The sequence below is a fragment of the Caretta caretta genome, chromosome 4, assembly GCF_965140235.1.
Source record: "Caretta caretta isolate rCarCar2 chromosome 4, rCarCar1.hap1, whole genome shotgun sequence".
Taxonomy (NCBI): domain Eukaryota; kingdom Metazoa; phylum Chordata; order Testudines; family Cheloniidae; genus Caretta; species Caretta caretta.
In genome coordinates this window covers 132,697,580-132,716,309 of record NC_134209.1, presented here as the reverse complement: position 1 = coordinate 132,716,309, position 18,730 = coordinate 132,697,580, and the positions used below count along the sequence as shown (strand labels likewise).

The window sequence follows — 18,730 nt, the reverse complement described above, 5'->3', positions numbered from 1 at the left end:
CACAGCAGAGTCTAGATTTAACAAAGTGTAAGGGGACTGTTGGCCCCTTACTAACATTCAGTGGGGGTGTTTTGATTGGCTAGCTCCCAGTACTAAAAGGGGAAGGGTCTATGGGAAACCAGGACCCTGAAACTGATAGTCCCCAGGAACAATGGGGAGAGGCCAATGCTCCAGGTCAGCCTGAATGACAGGGTGCGCAGGCTAATCAGAGAGTCAGGAGGCCAGGGAGGTCCCGTCCTCCGTGTGAGCTGGATTTGCCTGGGTCAGACAGAGTGGGGCTGAGCTAAGGAGAAAGCAGGGGCTGAAGCTAAGCTGGGGAGCAGAGCTGTCCCAGATCCAGAGGGACCAGAAAAGCAGCCCAGGAAGCAGGTCAGTGCTGCGAGCAGAGTCACAGAAGCAGCCCGCAGAGCAGACCTGTCCTGGGAGCAGAGCTGCAGCAACCAGAGCCAGAGGGGCCAGAGAAGCAGCCCAGGGAGCTGGAGGCAGAGCAGCAGCAGCAGTGCAGAGACAGAGTGGTGGGGCTGGGGCTGGAGCAGTCCGGAGCTGGGTGCGGTGAGCAGCTGGGGAGAGCGAGGGGGACCCTGGGCAGTGGGCCCAGCACAGGGAGACGCCTCAGCCAAGAGGCTCTGCAGGCCAGGCTTGGATCATAACCCTGACAGGGCGGGGGCGACACTGGGAAGAAGGGTCCTACCACTTAGAGCCTGAGAGCGTGTGGCCACCACCAGAGCAAGTGTCCAACCCACAGCATCCCTGCAGCACAGCCAGGGCCGGAGAAGAAGGCCTGGGACTTACAAGGAACAGACTGTGAACTGCCCGGACGTTCCAGAGACACTGTTTGTGAAGTTCCTTGCCACAGAGCGGGTTGATGTGTTTCCTTTAACCTTTCCAATTATTCCTTAGTCTTTTTAAAATTAATTGTTGATTAAATCACTTGCATTTGCTTTAACTTGTATGTAATGGTCAGTGGGTCAGAGAAGTGCCCAGTGCAGAGAGAGTACCCCGGAGTGGGGACACCCTAGCCCTTGTCCTAGGTGACCACAGCAGGGTTGGGGGTCAAGCCTCCCAGGAATCCTGGGCCCAGCCTTGTTGGGGTTACAAGGACTCTGCCAGACAGGAGAGTGGAAGGGGAGTCCTCAAGGGCAGGGAGGCCACTGGGTAAAGGAAGTGGGAGCGAGGACTCCGATCCTTTCACTAGCCCACTTCACCGGGGTAGTGCAGAAGCCAGGAAAGTTCCCCACAATAGCGGTACTATTCCTCCGCTCACAAAAGCACTTAAGCACGTACTTGAAAACATCCCTGTTCAGCACATGCCTAAGTGCTTTGCTGAACTGAAGCCAGTTCAGGAGATCAAACCAATTTAATTTCAGAAGGGTTTAAACATGTGCTGAACTTTAAGCATGTGCTTAGGCACTTTGCTGAATCTAGACCTTGTCAGTTTTGTCCCTTTGAGCACAGCATTCACTTAAAGATTTAAAATACAAGAAGTAAATCATATACCTGTGTAGGGGCTGGTGTGATCATGCCCTCTATAATGCAGAGAAGAAACAGTAAAGCCCCTTTTTCCCCACTTTTTTTGCTAGCAGATTTTAATTTTGAGGTGGGTATCTCCAATACACTCTGTAATCCCACAGATATATTCTTGTTCAAATATTCTAATTTAGAAACATAGTTGGCGGTGGATGACTCAACCCATGCTGCTGCTTCTGTTCTGAGAATTTAAAGTGTTTTAGTCTTTGAAGAGTAGAAGGTAGACTCAGAAAGCTACTGAAGAATCTTAAAAAGAAAGTGTGTGGTTTAGGATAAGTCATATTCAAATTAGGCTCCCTGTTTACCTGAAGCCCTGTATTATCTTGTCATTGTGACTAGTTATAGGGAAGATCTTTTTGAGGCTTTGAAAGCTACCATTATATTATGGAATGAGCAAATCAGACATATTTCTGGTTATTTCTGCAGCACTGACAAAGATAATTCTGTTTCTCAGAGAAGCATATTGGAACCAATCAATTGCAGTCAGTTCCTTTAAGAAAACAACATTCATTATTCTCTAGTGAAATCTTGAATATTTCTTTTAATCTACTTTTTAAGAGTGTTTGGTTTGCCTTCAAATACATTTGCAAAGTTTTTCCTATGTTTGCATTTACTCACAGAGAGAGACAGCTGAAGGACCAAATTCTGCTTTCATTTACACTGCTGTAAATCTAGAGTAACTCCATTGTGTCCAAATAGCTACTCCAGATTAATGCTGATGAAACTTGGAACTGAGTTCATCCTGATATTCCCATCTTTTTCTTGCTTTAAAGAATGTAATAAGATTCTTCACCTATCCTCACATTACCTCAATGTATTAGCAGAGTTGTCTAATGGACTGAAAACAGGCTAGGTGTTTTAGATTCTTAAGTGCTAGCTATTTTTGCTACTGACTTGCTCTATGTCCTTAAGCAAGTCACTTAACCCATCTGTGTCTTTTATAGAATGGGGCTAATTAATGCATACATCGCATGGGGACTTGATCCTGTAAAGTACTGAGCACTCTGGACCCAGTCCAGCAAAGCATTTAAAATCAATGAGAGTTAGGAGCCTAGGAGCTTTTGAAAATTACACTAGGCAACTAACTGCATCTTTAAAACCTGGCCCTTAAGCACATGCTAAACTTCAAGCAATGAATAGCCCTACTGAAGTGAATGGGACAAATCACAAGCTTTAAAGTTAAGCACATGCTTAAATGCTTTGCTGGATCAAGTCCAGACTGCTCAGCACATTGCAGGATCGATCCTATGAGTGGTGCAAGAGTAAGTATGTAAATGTTTTTTTGTAAAGTGCTAAGTATTGTTATTGACACTGCTTAATTTACTCTCCCCAAACTTTATTAGAAATCCAGATAATGATGAGAAGCCCTGGTGTTACATCATGAAGGAGAATACTTTGTCTTGGGAATATTGTAATGTTACATCTTGTGGTAGGTAAATATTAGGTTATGTGATCTGATAATAGATTTCATTTTTCATTTCAGTGTGATCCAGTGAAAACTTTTTTTCTAGTATCAATGGAACTTTTTCATTTGTTAACCGAAATTTTAGGTTTCATTTGCATTTCTTAAGTCCTGGTGGTCTCGAATGAGTAAGTTTATTTCCTTTGCTACTGTAACGCTCAATATGTTTTCTTGGAAGAAAAACTACAGTTTCCATGTAGAGTGTTATACAGTTATGCATCCTTAGTTTATTGCACAGTGATCACGATATTACAGCTGTCCTTGCCAGGCCATCATATGGTTGAGACTTCAGAAATTAATGGAGCTGTTGGTGCACCATCCTTCAGCATTCAGAGTAACAGCCGTGTTAGTCTGTATTCGCAAAAAGAAAAGGAGTACTTGTGGCACCTTAGAGACTAACCGATTAACCATCCGATGAAGTGAGCTGTAGCTCACGAAAGCTTATGCTCAAATAAATTGGTTAGTCTCTAAGGTGCCACAAGTACTCCTTTTCTTTTTGCATCCTTCAGCACTTATCCTTACTCATGCAAGCAGCCCCATATAGATGAATGTGGCTATTTGAGTAAAGATTGCGAGTGTCAGTAAAGGTAGCAGAATTAGGCCCTCAATGAGCAAATCTCTGTCCTTACTGATACTTGTTTCAGCAGTTTAAACTAAAAATGTATGGCAAATACTAAATGGATTTTAAAAACTAAGAAGTCTGTTCTTCCCCTAAATTCATATTTAATTGCCATTAATGTTAATAGGCGTTATTAAAATGGAGTTACAGAATGGTAGCCGTGTTAGTCTGTATCAGCAAAAACAATGAGGAGACCTTGTGGCACCTTAGAGACTAACAAATTCAAATTTAAATTTGTTAGTCTCTAAGGTGCCACAAGGCTCCTCGTTTTTGCTAAAATGGAGTTGTAATCTGAACCTATAAAGTGACAATTTATTCTCCATCAGTGATTTAAATATATTCTACTCATGATACCATTTTTTTTCTAACTCTCTAAACTACAAAGCTAAAGGTGGTGTCTGGAAAACTAAGGTGTGTTGTTTCTGCTTCATGCATCATCACCAATCTCCCCAGTAATAATGAGCCTAGAATCAGAGTGTAGGCCCCAATTCTGCTATTTAATTGGGTGAAATTCAATGAGATTTGGATACCTAACTTCCTTAGGCTCCTATGAAAATCCAAGTTTTGGAAATTGTAAGTATATGTAGTCTGATACTCACCACACCAATTTCTGTCTCAGACACCAGGAAAAGGACACCAGTAGTCCCAGATATTGTGGAGACCTTTGCAGTTGTCAAAAGAGCATGTGGAAGAAGACACAAAAAACGAAGTTTCATCAGACCTAGGATTATTGGCGGCTCTTCATCTTTACCAGGCTCTCACCCCTGGCTAGCAGCCATATATATTGGAAATAGCTTCTGTGCTGGCAGCCTTGTTCATCCTTGTTGGGTAGTGTCAGCAGCCCACTGCTTTGCTAACAGGTGAACTCAATGTTTTAATAATATCTTACAGTTAGAGGGCCCCTTATATCTCAGTTTCCCCGAATGCTTGTGAAACACAGAAGACTTACATATTATAAAAAAAAGAGATCACTTTATAAAGCCTTGGAATGTTCCCACTTCAGAGGTGGAATACAGGAGCTCTTTAAGTGTACACAGCAACAGTACACAGGAAATGAAAAGGAAGATTAATCTAATCAAGATGGAGGTGGTGATAGTGGATAGAAGAGATAATCTTGAAAATATGGTCATGTACACCTTGTACCTGGTAGGTTGCAGGTCAGGTTCTGTACCAAATATGAACTGGGTCCAGAGCTTCCCATTATCAAATTGATACATAAGATCCTTTGGTGTACTCTCAGGTAGATCTGTCAAATGCTAAGATAAGGTATATTACACACAACACCACCTTGTGGCTGAACAGTATAATACAGTTTAGCATTCCTCTAAGTTCTACATTCCTACCATTTACAAAATTGTACAAAAGGTACACTATCATGCTATCTTTAAAGTTCAGCATGCATCAGCCTGTTAAGTGCCTTTGAAAATACAAGTTTTCTAATTACACAACCTGAATGCATAACAATTTGATCATCTGGCTGTCCGTTAGTTGCAATAACTGTCAGGTCAATTTCAAATCTTGTTTCACATCTGTCAGCTGTAGCGTTTTCTCTGTTGATTGTTATTTCTGAGGAACAAATAGTACATGCTGGCTTTCTGTTGAACTTTTCTCTGTCGGTTTTGATCACCTATGGTCTGGGCGATGAATTCTTTTTTCTTTATGCCAGCTGGAGTTGTCCATGCTTTTTCTCCATCCAGTTTGACATGAATATTGTCATCAGGTTATCGCCCTCACAGCTCTCTGAGTGTAGTCTATTGTCAAAGTGTTCATAAGCTTTCTTTGCCTTTTTCTATCTGATTTGGTTGCTCTCTTCATGTCTAGCCAATTTGGAGATGTATTCGTTTCCAAAGCTGAAACAGTAATTCTGAGTTGTCTTTCCATCAGGAGTTTTGCTGGACTATATCCAGTAGCTACTTCTGGTGTTGATCTGTAGTTCAGGAGAGTAAGAAATGGATCTTACTGCCATAGGATTTTCTTGGCTGCCTGTACAGCTCCCTCAGCCTCTCCATTCGCTTATGGGTAATGTGGGCTGCTAGTAATATGATCAAAATCATATTTTGTTCAGAATGATTTAAATTCTGCCGTAATGAATTATGGTTCGTTGTCCATCACTAGTTGTTCTGGAATACTGAAATGAGCAAAAGTGCACTACAGTTTCTCAATAGCGCTGCAACATATGATGTCTTTTTCAATTATATAATTTCTATATACCTGGAAAAACAGTCCACAATGATCAAATAATTATGTCATCTGAAGCTGCATAAATCTTCAGCTAATCTTCCAATCCTAATATTCTATGATTCTATTCAATATACACATTATATATGGTAGGTTGCAGGTCAGGCTATGAATCAGATATGGACTGGCTACAGAGACTTGTCAGAAAGATACACTGCAGATGTATTCACTATAAGAGCCTTAAATGTACTGTTCTATGCTCAGATAAGTTTGTTACATGTGGCCTCACCTTTTGCCTGAACAATATAATACAATTTAGTATTCCATTACAGTTATAGCAAGGATGATTATTATTTAACATTTATATTATGGTCATGCCTAGAGATCAACCAGGTTCGGCATCATTTGTGCCACATAGTGTACTATAAAAGACAATCCCTGCAGGGCCAGTGTAACCACTAGGTGAACTAGGCGGCCGCCTAGGGCGCCAAGATTTGGGAATGCCAAAAAGCGGTGACCCAAATCTTTTTTTTACACCATTGCTTAGGGGCAGGTACCTGTCATTCTCCAGCGCTTCGGCCGCGCCAGGGCCAGCAGCCTCTTCACCTCGGAGTCTCCCCTGCTTGCCCGGGAGCCACTCCTCCTCTCAGGCTCCCCGGCCGTTGCCTGGGAGGACGTGGGCGGGGGGTGCCGTCGTGGAGGAGACGCAGGGGGCCGGGCTCGGCTGGGGCCCTGCACCTGCTGGCCGAGAGCAGCAGGAACCGGGCGCCGCTCGGGGGGAGCCGGGTGGCCTGAGCCCAGGGTGGCGGCAGCCTCCCTGGCAGCAGGGGCAGGCGGGGAGCATAGGTAAAGGGGGGACGCAAGGTGGAAATTTTGCCTAGGGTGCAAAATATGCTTGCACCGGCCCTGTGCTTTGAGGGCCACAAAATTCTTTCCAGTGGGGCATATTGACTGAATCCCTGATCCACAGAGGGAGTATAGCCACCATTTTTTCAAGAGGCTTAAAAACGTGGAGGTGTTTTTAGATCTTTATCTGATAGCAGAATTGAAATTTTATAGGGTGGAGATGGTAAAGTTACTATCAAGCCATTCTATAGGTAAAAGGCCTAGGGCCTGTTTTTCGTTCTGATACTGCTATGTAACTATGTTCAGGCAGGCACATGTTTATTCTCTGACATCAGTAAGATGATGATGAAATAAACTGGATAGAAGGAAAAACAGAACAAAGCAGAAAGTAAACTGGGGGGGGGGATTATATAAAGAAACAATTTCTTTGAATAAATCTCCAGATAAAATTGCACTTGGTTGGAATTTTAGTAAATACATTCTATTTTAGAATTCCAAAATATAATTGAACAATATATAATAACTGGATGTCCACAATAACAGTTTAGGATATTTAGAATGTATTGTTAGGAGCTATTGTAAGGAGGCAGCATTGGTCTTATAGGGAAAGCACAACACTGGGAGTCAGAAGGCCTGAGCTGTATTCCGAGCTCAGTTACAACTACCTTTATGCCCATTGTTTAGTCATTCATCTTCTCTGTACCTTACTCCGCCTGTCCATAAAAAAGAGATGATAATATGTACTAATGTTTGTAAGATGCTCTGAGATAACATACTATATAAATACAAGGGATATTATTATTATTATTCCTGAAGGACAGAAAAGGCTACATTTTCAGGAGTAGATTTTTGCAATGCATGTGCATGAGCTAACAATTTGTGTCCCTATTCTCCCACTCTTACCCCTTACTTACTTCTTAAATAGCATTACTGAAATTAATGGGTCCACTTGAAATGTAAGAATATGCAAAATGAGCTCTTGCATACACAAGTATTTACTTGGACAAATAACTAGTTTTGCATGGGCACATCATTCCCCCTACCCCCCATTCAGTTATTTGGCTGGATGTTAATACACACTTTGTAGATGAAATTAGGTGCCTACTGTAGCGTTTTATGTTTAGTTCAAAATGCTCAAAACAGCAGAGTAATGATTTATTATATAAAATAAATTAAATTTGACTGCCATTAAATAAAATAGAGAGGAGTCTGGAAAAGAGCCTTAGGGAATTAGATGGCCAGCTGCTATTGAATTTTATTGGGACTTAGAAGCTGATTTCCTTAGTCTTTTTGAAATTTCTAGATGTACTAGGTAAGGAAAACATTTAATATCAGATGCACCTAGTTCATTCTGAATAATCCGTTTGCCATACAAGCAGGATACTCTGTTTTCAGAGGTAAAACTGATCACATCAACTGAGAAAAGTGTTACATAATTTCGTACCTGTTGTTCCTTTGCTTAGTGAGGAAGCCAAGAGTAACAGAAATAAATATGCAGATAGCCTCTAGAGCTAATAATATCATCCTGAATGTTGTGGTGAAGCATGTGGATCTTCAGCCACAATGCGTTTGTTTTCCAAATGTTGTGAAATAGCTACTAACTTTGGCAGCTATTCAAGACATTTCCGCCCACTTCCAGCTGGTGGCTTGGAACATGCAGATTTTCAATAGTTGCTCCATCATATTCTGCACCCTTATGTATGATTAGCAAGTATGAGATTGCTGATCAGCTAGTTCAGCTCATCTGTTCTCCGCCAGGTGACAACAGATACCCGTACTGCTCACTTTTTGCATGACAACCCTCTCTTTTGTTTCTTCTGACCGTGGATGTATAAAATAGCAGGATATGTATAAGCCATAGCATGTCAGTTTAGCATCAATAAGATATATTTTAGATATTTGCCCTGGAAGTGGTGGGCCTCCAATTTGCTTTGAGGGCCACAAAATTCTTTCCAGTGGGGCATATTGACTAGGTTGCTGTTGGGAAAGAAGAAGAAGAAAATCATTTTCCCTGCCTTCCCTATTCTTTGGAATATCCTCTTTTACTTTGTTGTCTCTTTCTTACTTTTAAAAAAAGAGCTTCCTGATCTTCCTTCTTGCACCACGCATACAGGAATTGTTAAACTAAAGCTGTTTTCATTGTATACTAGAGTTCACCAACCACACCCTGGCCCCTCTCCCAGTTCAATATTCAGCACTGGAGGAGAAGGCATCATGCCTCTATTTCTGGAAGGAAATGGCTACAGACATGAGGATAAGGGAAATTTGGTACTACTGGCTAACCACTTGTGCACATTCCATGACAGTAGGCATATTATATGCTTGGCTTATATAATGAAGTGTTTTTGAGGAACACAGATTCTCTGATGTTGAAAACAGTAATGGCTAAATTTACTGCTGACTTTTGCACAGAATCACAGAAGATTAGGTTTGGAAGAGACCTCAGGAGGTCATCTAGTCCAACCCCCTGCTCAAAGCAGGACCAACACCAACTAAATCATCCCAGCCAGGGCTTTGTCAAGCCGGGCCTTAAAACCCTCTAAGCATGGATGCATGTACAACTCCAATTGAGTTTACAGCAATAGTGAATTTTAATCTCATTGCTTTCAACATCAGAGTATTTAATATGCTTCCAGACACTTCCTGATAACTAGGGCCCCTATCAAATTCTCGGCTGTGAAAAATGCGTCACGGACTGTGAAATCTGATCTCCCCCATGATATCTAGTTATTCAAGGGGAGTGTCAGAGCTGGGGGCAACCTAGCCAGAGCAAAGGCGCTGACTCTGTGGGTGCTCTGGGGCTGAAGCACCCACGGGGAAAAATTGGTGGGTCCTCTGCACCCACCAGCAGCTCCCCCACTCCAACTCACCTCCGCCTCCTCCCCTGAGCACGCTGCCACGTTCTGCTTCTCCCCCATCCCTCCCAGCGCTTGTGCCGTGAAACAGCTGTTCCGCGTGGCAGGTGCTGGGGGGGAGGGGGCAGGAGAAGGACCGTGGCACGCTCTGGGAAGAGGCGGGGCTGGGGAGGGGATTTGGAGAGGGGTCCAATGGGGCAGGGAGGGGGCAGGGCCAGGAGTGGGGGTGGGGTGAGCACCCACTGGCACCAAGGAAAGTCGGTGCCTGTGAGCCAGAGCACCAACTGTGCGCCAGGGTCCAGCTGCTAGTCCCAGGATGGGAGGGATAGGACTTCCTTTTCCCTGCAGGGGCCACTGCCAGAGCTGGGTCAGACCCACCTCCAGGAACCGCCCCCAGCTGCAGGAAGCTTCATGGCTGCTGGCTGGGAGCCCAGCTCTGAAGGCAGTGCAGAAATGAGGGTGGCTGTCAGCACCTGACCCGGGTGGGAATCTGTGGCCTCGGCTGTCAGCTCCCAACCCGGGCGGGAGGCTGCTGGGAAACCTGGACATATGGTGACCCACAACCCTCACTTCTGTGCTGCTGCTGGCAGTGGCATTGGCTTTAGAGCTGAGCACCCAGCCAGCAGCCGCTGCTATCCAGCTGCCCAGCTCTGAAGGCAGCATCCCTGCCAGCAGAAGTGCAGAAATAAGGGTGGCAATCCCCTCCCACAATAGCCTTGAGACACCACCCCTCTGCCCATGACTCCTCTTTGGGCCGGGACCCCCACGGCTACAACTCTGTGAAATTTCAGATGTAAACATCTGCAACCACGAAACTGGCTTTTTTAATCCTACGACTGTGAGATTGAACAGAATGGACTGTGAATGGCCCTACTGATCACTTGTGAATGGCTGTCCCACGCGCTCCACTGTTTGTATGTAGAATAAGAACCTGATTCAACTCCCATTGGAGTTTTTCCATTGGCTGGAGTGGTCCCTTAAATCCAAGGCTCTCATGTTACTGTTTTTTGCATTTACTGTTCAGTGTAGAACCACACTTTAAGCACATGTTTCAGAGTAACAGCCGTGTTAGTCTGTATTCGCAAAAAGAAAAGGAGTACTTGTGGCACCTTAGAGACTGTCAAGGTTCCTCCCCCACTCTGAACTCTAGGGTACAGATGTGGGGACCTGCATGAAAAACCTCCTAAGCTTATCTTTACCAGCTTAGGTCAAAACTTCCCCAAGGTACAAAATATTACACCCGTTATCCTTGGAATGGCCGCTACCACCACCAAACTAATACTGGTTACTGGGGAAGAGCTGTTTGGACGCGTCTTTCCCCCCAGAATACTTCCCAAAACCTTGCACCCCACTTCCTGGACAAGGTTTGGTAAAAAGCCTCACCAATTTGCCTAGGTGACTACAGACCCAGACCCTTGGATCTTAAGAACAATGAACAATCCTCCCAACACTTGCACCCCCCCTTTCCTGGGAAATGTTGGATAAAAAGCCTCACCAATGTGCATAGGTGACCACAGACCCAAACCGTTGGATCTGAGAACAATGAAAAAGCATTCAGTTTTTTACAAGAAGACTTTTAATAAAAAATAGAAGTAAATAGAAATAAAGAAATCCCCCCTGTAAAATCAGGATGGTAGATATCTTACTGGGTAATTAGATTCAAAAACATAGAGAACCCCTCTAGGCAAACCCTTAAGTTACAAAAAAGATACACAGACAGAAATAGTTATTCTATTCAGCACAATGCTTTTCTCAGCCATTTAAAGAAATCATAATCTAACACATACCTAGCTAGATTACTTACTAAAAGTTCTAAGACTCCATTCCTGGTCTATCCCTGGCAGAAACCAGCATACAGACAGACACAGACCCTTTGTTTCTCTCCCTCCTCCCAGCTTTTGAAAGTATCTTGTCTCCTCATTGGTCATTTTGGTCAGGTGCCAGCGAGGTTACCTTTAGCTTCTTAACCCTTTACAGGTGAGAGGAGCTTTCCCCTGGCCAGGAGGGATTTCAAAGGGGTTTACCCTTCCCTTTATATTTATGACAGAGACTAACCAATTTATGAAAACCTGGATTTGTGCTGGAAATGGCCCACCTTGATTATCATACACATTGTAAAGAGAGTGGTCACTTTGGATGGGCTATTACCAGCAGGAGAGTGAGTTTTGTGTGTGTGTGTGTGTGGGGGGGGGGGGGGGCGGAGGGTGAGAAAACCTGGATTTGTGCTGGAAATGGCCCAACTTGATTATCATACACATTGTAAGGAGAGTGATCACTTTAGATAAGCTATTACCAGCAGGAGAGTGGGGTGGGAGGAGGTATTTTTTCATAGTCTCTGTGTATATAATGTCTTCTGCAGTTTCCACAGTATGCATCTGATGAAGTGAGCTGTAGCTCACGAGATCTTATGCTCAAATAAATTGGTTAGTCTCTAAGGTGCCACAAGTACTCCTTTTCTTTTTACTTTAAGCACATCTTTCTTTTTCTACAAAAGGAGAGCATCTGTCCCTGACTAATTGTGTTTTCCTTTTATTTAGTCCACTGAAGTCCAGTATTAGAATTGTTCTGGGTCAGCATTTATTTAATAAAACAACAGATGTAACGCAAACATTTGAAATAGAGAAATACATTTTGCACCCAGATTACTCAGTATTCAGCCCAACTGAACAGGATATTGGTGAGTATTTGAATTTTTTTACCATTTTATTTCATGCTGGTAGAGTTCAGTCAGTTTGGAAAAAATATACTGCCTCACAGTGCCTTTACTGTGAGAAAATTAAGAAATTCAATCTATTTAGTCGATCCAAGAGAAGGTCAAGATGTGACTTAATTGTGGTCTGTAAGTACCTGCCTTGGGAGAAGATTTCTGATACTGTAGTTAGAGGGCTCTTAATTCTAGAAAGGCCTAACAAGATCCAGTGGCTGGAAGCTGAAGTTAGAGAATTTCAGGCTAGAAATAAGGTGCAATTTTTTTTACTGGGAGGGTAGTTAACCACTGGAACAGTTAACCAAGATGAGTGGTAGATTCTGCATTACTTGAACTCTTTAAATCAAGATTCAACATCTTTCTAAAACATATGCTGTACTCCACCAGCAGTTATGGGCTTGAGACACAAATTAGTTGGTGCACTTCTCTGGCCTGTGTTATTCAGGAGGTCAGACTAGAGGATTATAATCGTCTCTTATGGCCTTAAAATCTATGAATCTGTGCATCTTTTTAACACTAAAGAGAGGATAGGCTTGGAAATAATCTATTATGCAATTAATTCAGTTAAAAGTTAAACTGCAGGTTCTCCATTAACAATCCAAACATGAGAGCCCTTTGGCTTTGAGGCTATTTAATAGACTGGCACATGGGAAACCTTGGCACAAGAATGAAATAGGTTCTTCCCCTCACAGCTGGTGAATGTTTTTTAGTAGATATGGCATTAACAGTAGGTGCTCAGGTACTGTGTTGACTGATGTGGTATAAGAATCTGGAGAGATTAATCTGGATCTGAGGTCTCATTCTGCTCATGCTGGTGTAAATCAAAAGTGACATCAGTGTTGGTGAGATTGGAATTAGGGTCATGTCCTGAAGTGCTGAGCACCCATATCTCCCATTGACTTCAGCTGAAGTTGTGGGCATCTCAGCACCTCTGGAAACCTGACTCTTGCTTTGTAAAAAGAAATGGTGCATACTTTATCTTTCATAACCCTGCATCCCCACAGTGATGCTGAAACTAGGAGCGCTGGGAGTGTTGCCGCACCCCCTGGCTTGAAGTAGTAATAACAATCACCAAATACATGGTTTCCATAATCAGTACCCCCACTATAAAAATTGTTTCAGCACCTCTTTGTCTCCCCCACCCCTCTTAAGGAGGTGCAGGAAAATCTATTCTGTAATATAAAAGAAAACTCTTCTGGAATAGGAATAGTCGAATATGTGTCAGACGTCAATTGGCCGTGAAATCAGCAGCTGTTGGGAATAAGTCTGTCTTTGAAATATCTTAATTAAGTGAGGCTAGGGATTAATTAGAATTGTACCTGAGATCTACTGCTATCACTCCAATTAAGAAGAAACAACTCCAATTTTGCTACTGCTGTATTTTCTTTCCTGCAGTTTTAATTAGGCTCAAAAAGAATAACCAGCGTTGTGCTGTCAAGACCCAGTTTGTTCAGCCAATCTGCTTGCCAGAAAGTGGCATGTCCTTCCCTGATCAACACAAGTGTCAGATTGCTGGATGGGGACACAGGCGTGAGAGTGAGTTGAATGACAAATTTGATGTGAGGAAAATAAATTGATCATAACCCAAGCCTGACATTTCAGTGGTTCTCAAACACTGACTCATAAGCTGAGCTTATGTAACTGGTTACTGGAGGTGATTATGAAACGTGTCAGTCTTCAAGCTTGTGATGTTTCTTGCTAGTTGTACTCCAGTACAATTCTTAGGTTGTGTCTACACTACAAAATTAGGTCGATTTTATAGAAGTTGATTTTTAGAAATCGATTTTATGCAGTTGATTGTGTATGTCCCCATTAAGCGCATTAAGTCGGTGGAGTGTGTCCTAACTACCGTGGCTAGCATCAACTCATGGAGCGGTGCACTGTGGGAAGCTATCCACTCTGCTGGAATTCTGGGTTAAGCTCCCAATGCCTGATGGGCCGAAGACATTGTCACGGGTGGTTTTGGGTGCATGTCATCAGTCTCCCCTCCCTCTGCTGAAAAAAACCTCCAAGTCCATCTCTGCACTCTGTGCAGGAACTTCATGGCTTTCTTTGATGGATATTTTGTGGTGAAAACTCAGCTATGTTCGTATTTGTGGAGGACACTAAATGTGGAGGGTTAGCAAATACAGAGAAGTTTCTCAAACCTTTTGTTACCAGGGATTGTCTTGCTGCCTTCCTAAACTGTCAGGGAGATCTCCGGGACCGGCACTGGTCCATGGACCGGTCGTTGGGAAACACTGCACAGGAGTATAGAACTAAACTGTAAATGGACCAGGAGTGATTGGGGACTGCAGGAGATGATGGGAGAATTGTTGCTAATAAATGTAAAGTCAGGTACATCCAATGTTGGGTAGTACATCAACACAGATACAAAATTTGAGAGACCATAACTATGCAGCTATAGCCATTGTACCAAAGTGATTGAGTGTATTTCTCTAATACTGTCCTCATTTTTCAAAAGACACCTCGTTTCTCAAGCTGGGTATCTAAAAACGGAAGCACCCAAAACCAAAAGCTGCTTTTGAAAAATGTGGCTATTTCTTTGTCACATAGCTACATACTCTGATTGCCAAAGAGAAGATATGGAATCCTGTTTGAGAGGTTAGGGGACCATGTGGTCCACCACAGTAATCACTATCTTCAGAAGAGGTCCACAATATAAACAAGTTTGAGAACCATTGAATGTTTGGCCAAAATATTCAGTCGCTTTTAAACTTGTATGGTGCAGCATGCTTCCCTGATAAGCTACTCCACAGCTAAAAGGAATTAATTTTTTGACTTTTTTTTAAAAGATGCATCCAACTATTCTAACGTTTTGCAAGAAGCATTGGTTCCCACTGTTCCTGAGCATAAGTGCAGAAGCTATGAAGTTTATGGTGATGAAGTTAATGAATACATGTTCTGTGCTGGTTACTTTGATAGCAAATCAGATGCCTGCCAGGTAATGCTATGGAATTGACGGGGTGGGTGTATGTGTGAGAGAGATATTACAGTATTAAAAAAGCTTTAAACCCTCATATTTATGTTTTTTTCTTCTATTTTGTTTCTCATTTTTGGTTTTCTCACATTTTGGCTCTGGGTGAGGGTACAGACTTGTTATTGCAACAGATTAACGTGTCCTTAAAATTAAAGGGATTATTTCTACATAGACCATCAGATTTTGTTTTAATTGGTTCATTTTGATGGAGCAGGTTGTTAGTCCTTTGGGACACTATTTTGGAGAGCAGTTGGCAACTTGCTTACCAGAGGCTGGGAACGTTTAGAGCTACAGATTTTGCTGCTGTGCTGCATTCATGGCTTGAAATCCTTATCAAGAAATCAATCACTCATTTTCCCTTATTTGCTTTACAATACAGACTTGCGTAGGGCCTAAGTAGAAATAGTGATAAATTCTTATTACATTTGATTTTTATATGAGAGAGGTTTTTTTTTATCAAGTTGGTATCTTTTAGGATTTCTAAAGTAAGAGATTAGACAGACATGTTCTGCTTGATTTTAAGAGATTTTCTTGGAAAGAAAATGTGGGTTTTTTTACATCAGTGCATTGATACACAAATAGCTATGAGTGACATTTATTATTTGTAAAGAGTAATGAACAAGGTGCTGAGAAGTAAATTAATCTTTGGAGAGCTCAAACTTCATTTGATGACATTGCTGCTCACAGAAACATTTTGATGTAAATGCATCAAAACTTTTTCTTTCTCCCTTGATCTCAGAGAAATTTTTTGATGGGAAAAAAATATTTTTAATTTGTTACATTAGGTTTCAGGTACTTAAGGAACAGTGGTTCCTTTCACCAGTGCTGCTAACAAGAGTTTCTTTTCAGCCTTAAGAATAGAAATGTGTGTAGTTTTCTTTTCCTTAAAATAAAAATAAATGCCCTTGCTAGATGATTGCAAAGCTTGCATACATCATGTTGTACCAAATTCACACTGGAGTAGTGTCAAAGCAGGCATGAATTTGTACTTGTGTATTTAACAGGTTGAATGTTTTCAGGTCCAAAGATACTTGTGGTTACAGTTGTAATGAAAACATTGATATTCAGGGCCAAATTTTTAAATAGCTGCAATTCTAGTGCATTCAAAATTTCCAGGCATTACTACGTAGAATTTCAAAATCACACATCTGGGTGTGCAAATTGTATACATGCCTAACTACATGATTTGCATGACAAGTACCTCAGTTGTGTCCATGAATGTGGTTGTAATGGAGGCCATATGAAAATTGTTAACCTGAGCCTGCTGTCATTGAAACTCATGGCATAACTTCCATTGTCTTCAATGGAAAGAGCATTGGTCACTTGAGCCTTAATGGTAGGATTTCAAAAGCAATCACTGATGTGTATTTTTGACAATCCCACCCTACTCTTCTGGTCATTAAGGGAAAAGATCCATATCACAATTCACAATTTTTACAACTGGGGTTTATATTTTAATGGTGTCTTAATCTGTCTTTCATTGAAGCACGGATATTTACTAAATCCGTATTATACAGTTTCTTATTACTTTTTTAAATCAACATTTATTTAGCACTCACTGCTATACCATCTGAGTGCTCAATGCACAGTTTAATAAGATGAAAACATTTTCCTTGTAAAAAATATTGTCTTATTTTATAGGGTAGGAGAAACCTAATCCTTGATTCTCTTAAATGGGTCACCTTTTGGGACTGATTAAATTGACTGATTAAATTAAAAATGTTTTGTAACAAGATTAGCAAATTAAGATTATCTTTCCTTAATTTTAACACAGGGTGATTCTGGTGGACCTCTGGCCTGTGAAAAAAATCAAATATCCTACCTCTATGGGATTATCAGCTGGGGAGATGGATGTGGCAGGGTCAACAAACCTGGAGTTTATACCCGAGTGACCAAATATGTGGACTGGATAAATAAGCTAATCTTCCCCAAAAAACAAATAGAAGAACTTTCATATGTTACTGTTGCCACGCACGTTGTATGAACATTATATCCTAGAGTAAAATATGTATGGTCAATAATTCTTAGCAATTCTAAGATGTACTATTAAAATTGATCTGATGTCAGTAAACTGTATCTTTTGATTTCAAATTTGAGGGCACTGAATGGCTCAAATAATGAGATGCAGAGCCTGTCAAGGCTGAATCCCCACTCTGGCACTTTGAGTGCAGAAGGTGGGGGCCCGCACAGATTCTAAACATTAATACTTGCCACTCCAGGCTGGTATTAAACTCCCAAGGTTACAGCTTTTCTCTGACCTTGGCTTGGTAAACGCTGCCACCACCCAAATGAAGAAAAAACCCTTTGGACCCAGGAAGGAGCACTTGGGAATTCCTCCACTTGAGGGTACCCTCAAGCCCTTTTACACACACCTGGGGAAGAGCTGAGAAAGAAAACAAAGGAAATTAGCGGTTGCTACCAGCTAATTAAACAACATATGCACAAACCTCCAAAAATCTCATCCTGTTCTTAAAAAGGTAAATATTATTAAAAACAAAAAGAGAGAAAATACATTTGGAACTTAGGCTTTTGCTAGATTTTAAAAGAGAAATTCCAAAAATTAAGCACCCAAAATAGCTTCTTGGGGGTTCAGCTTAAAGGTTACAAGCAAACAAAAGTGTCTGGAGTTAGCACAGAGGAGATCCACAAGCCAAAATAAAAAAATAAACCTCATCGCGTTTATCTAAACATTCCCTATCCAAATGATTCCTTCCAGGTATGGAAAATAATGTTTCATACCTGGTTCAAACCTTACACAGCATTCCTGCTTATAGCCATGCTGCTCCGTGTCCTTGCAGCCCAGAGAGAGCAACCACAGACAAAGGGAAAGTTTCTTTCCCCATTTTAAAAAGTTCTAGCCTTCCCATTGGCTCTTTTGGTCAGGTGCCCACTTTTTTTCCCCTTTACCTGGGGGACTTTTTAATCCTTTACAGGTAAAGCAAGTAGAGAACAGCTACCAAGAGGGATTTTATAGCTAACTGGCTGGCTGGGTGTCCATCAAAGGGAGCTACAACCCCGCCCCCCCCTTTATTTATCACAGAGCCTTTCACATTTACGCCATTAATTGAAATATATATCCCAAGCAGGTATGTACCAAAACTCGTGGCTATCTGGTGCCTGCTTGATGATCTGTGTGAAATGCAGAGGTGCTGACTCCATGGGTGCTCTGGGGCTGGAGAACCCACGGGGAAAAAATAGTGAGTGCTCAGCAGACACTGGCAGTCCCACTGATCAGTTCCTCCCCCTTCCTCCTAGCACCTCCTGCCCACTGCGATCAGCTGTTCCGCAGTTTACAGGAGGCTCTGTGGGGGGAGGGGGAGGAGTGAGGGCAGAGCGTGCTCAGGGGAGGGGGTGAAGTGGGGCTTGTAGAAGGGGGCAGAGTAGGGGCATGGTCTAGGGAGGAGTGGGGGTCCAGCACCCTCAGGGAAATCTCAAAGTCGGCGCTTCTGGTGAAATGTTAGTTGGTGGTCTTCAGCTAGTCCCTGGTGGAGGGATGGCCCCATCACAAAACTCACCCTCAAAACTGGCATCCTTGTTGCTAATCCCAGCACAGAGT

At 42.3% G+C, this 18,730-nt stretch overlaps 1 protein-coding gene across 1 annotated transcript in view; it reads left to right on the top strand.

Annotated features, from left to right (window-relative positions):
• HGFAC (HGF activator) overlaps positions 1-17,178 on the top strand; it is a 54,862-nt gene extending 37,684 nt beyond the window's left edge. The window contains exons 7-12 of the mRNA XM_075128231.1: positions 2,871-2,956; positions 4,228-4,468; positions 12,025-12,164; positions 13,590-13,730; positions 14,990-15,138; positions 16,949-17,178. Coding sequence (XP_074984332.1) covers positions 2,871-2,956; positions 4,228-4,468; positions 12,025-12,164; positions 13,590-13,730; positions 14,990-15,138; positions 16,949-17,158 — 967 coding nt within the window. The 3' untranslated portion in view covers positions 17,159-17,178. The remainder of the gene's footprint in view (positions 1-2,870; positions 2,957-4,227; positions 4,469-12,024; positions 12,165-13,589; positions 13,731-14,989; positions 15,139-16,948) is intronic.
• The last annotated feature ends 1,552 nt before the right edge of the window (positions 17,179-18,730 follow it).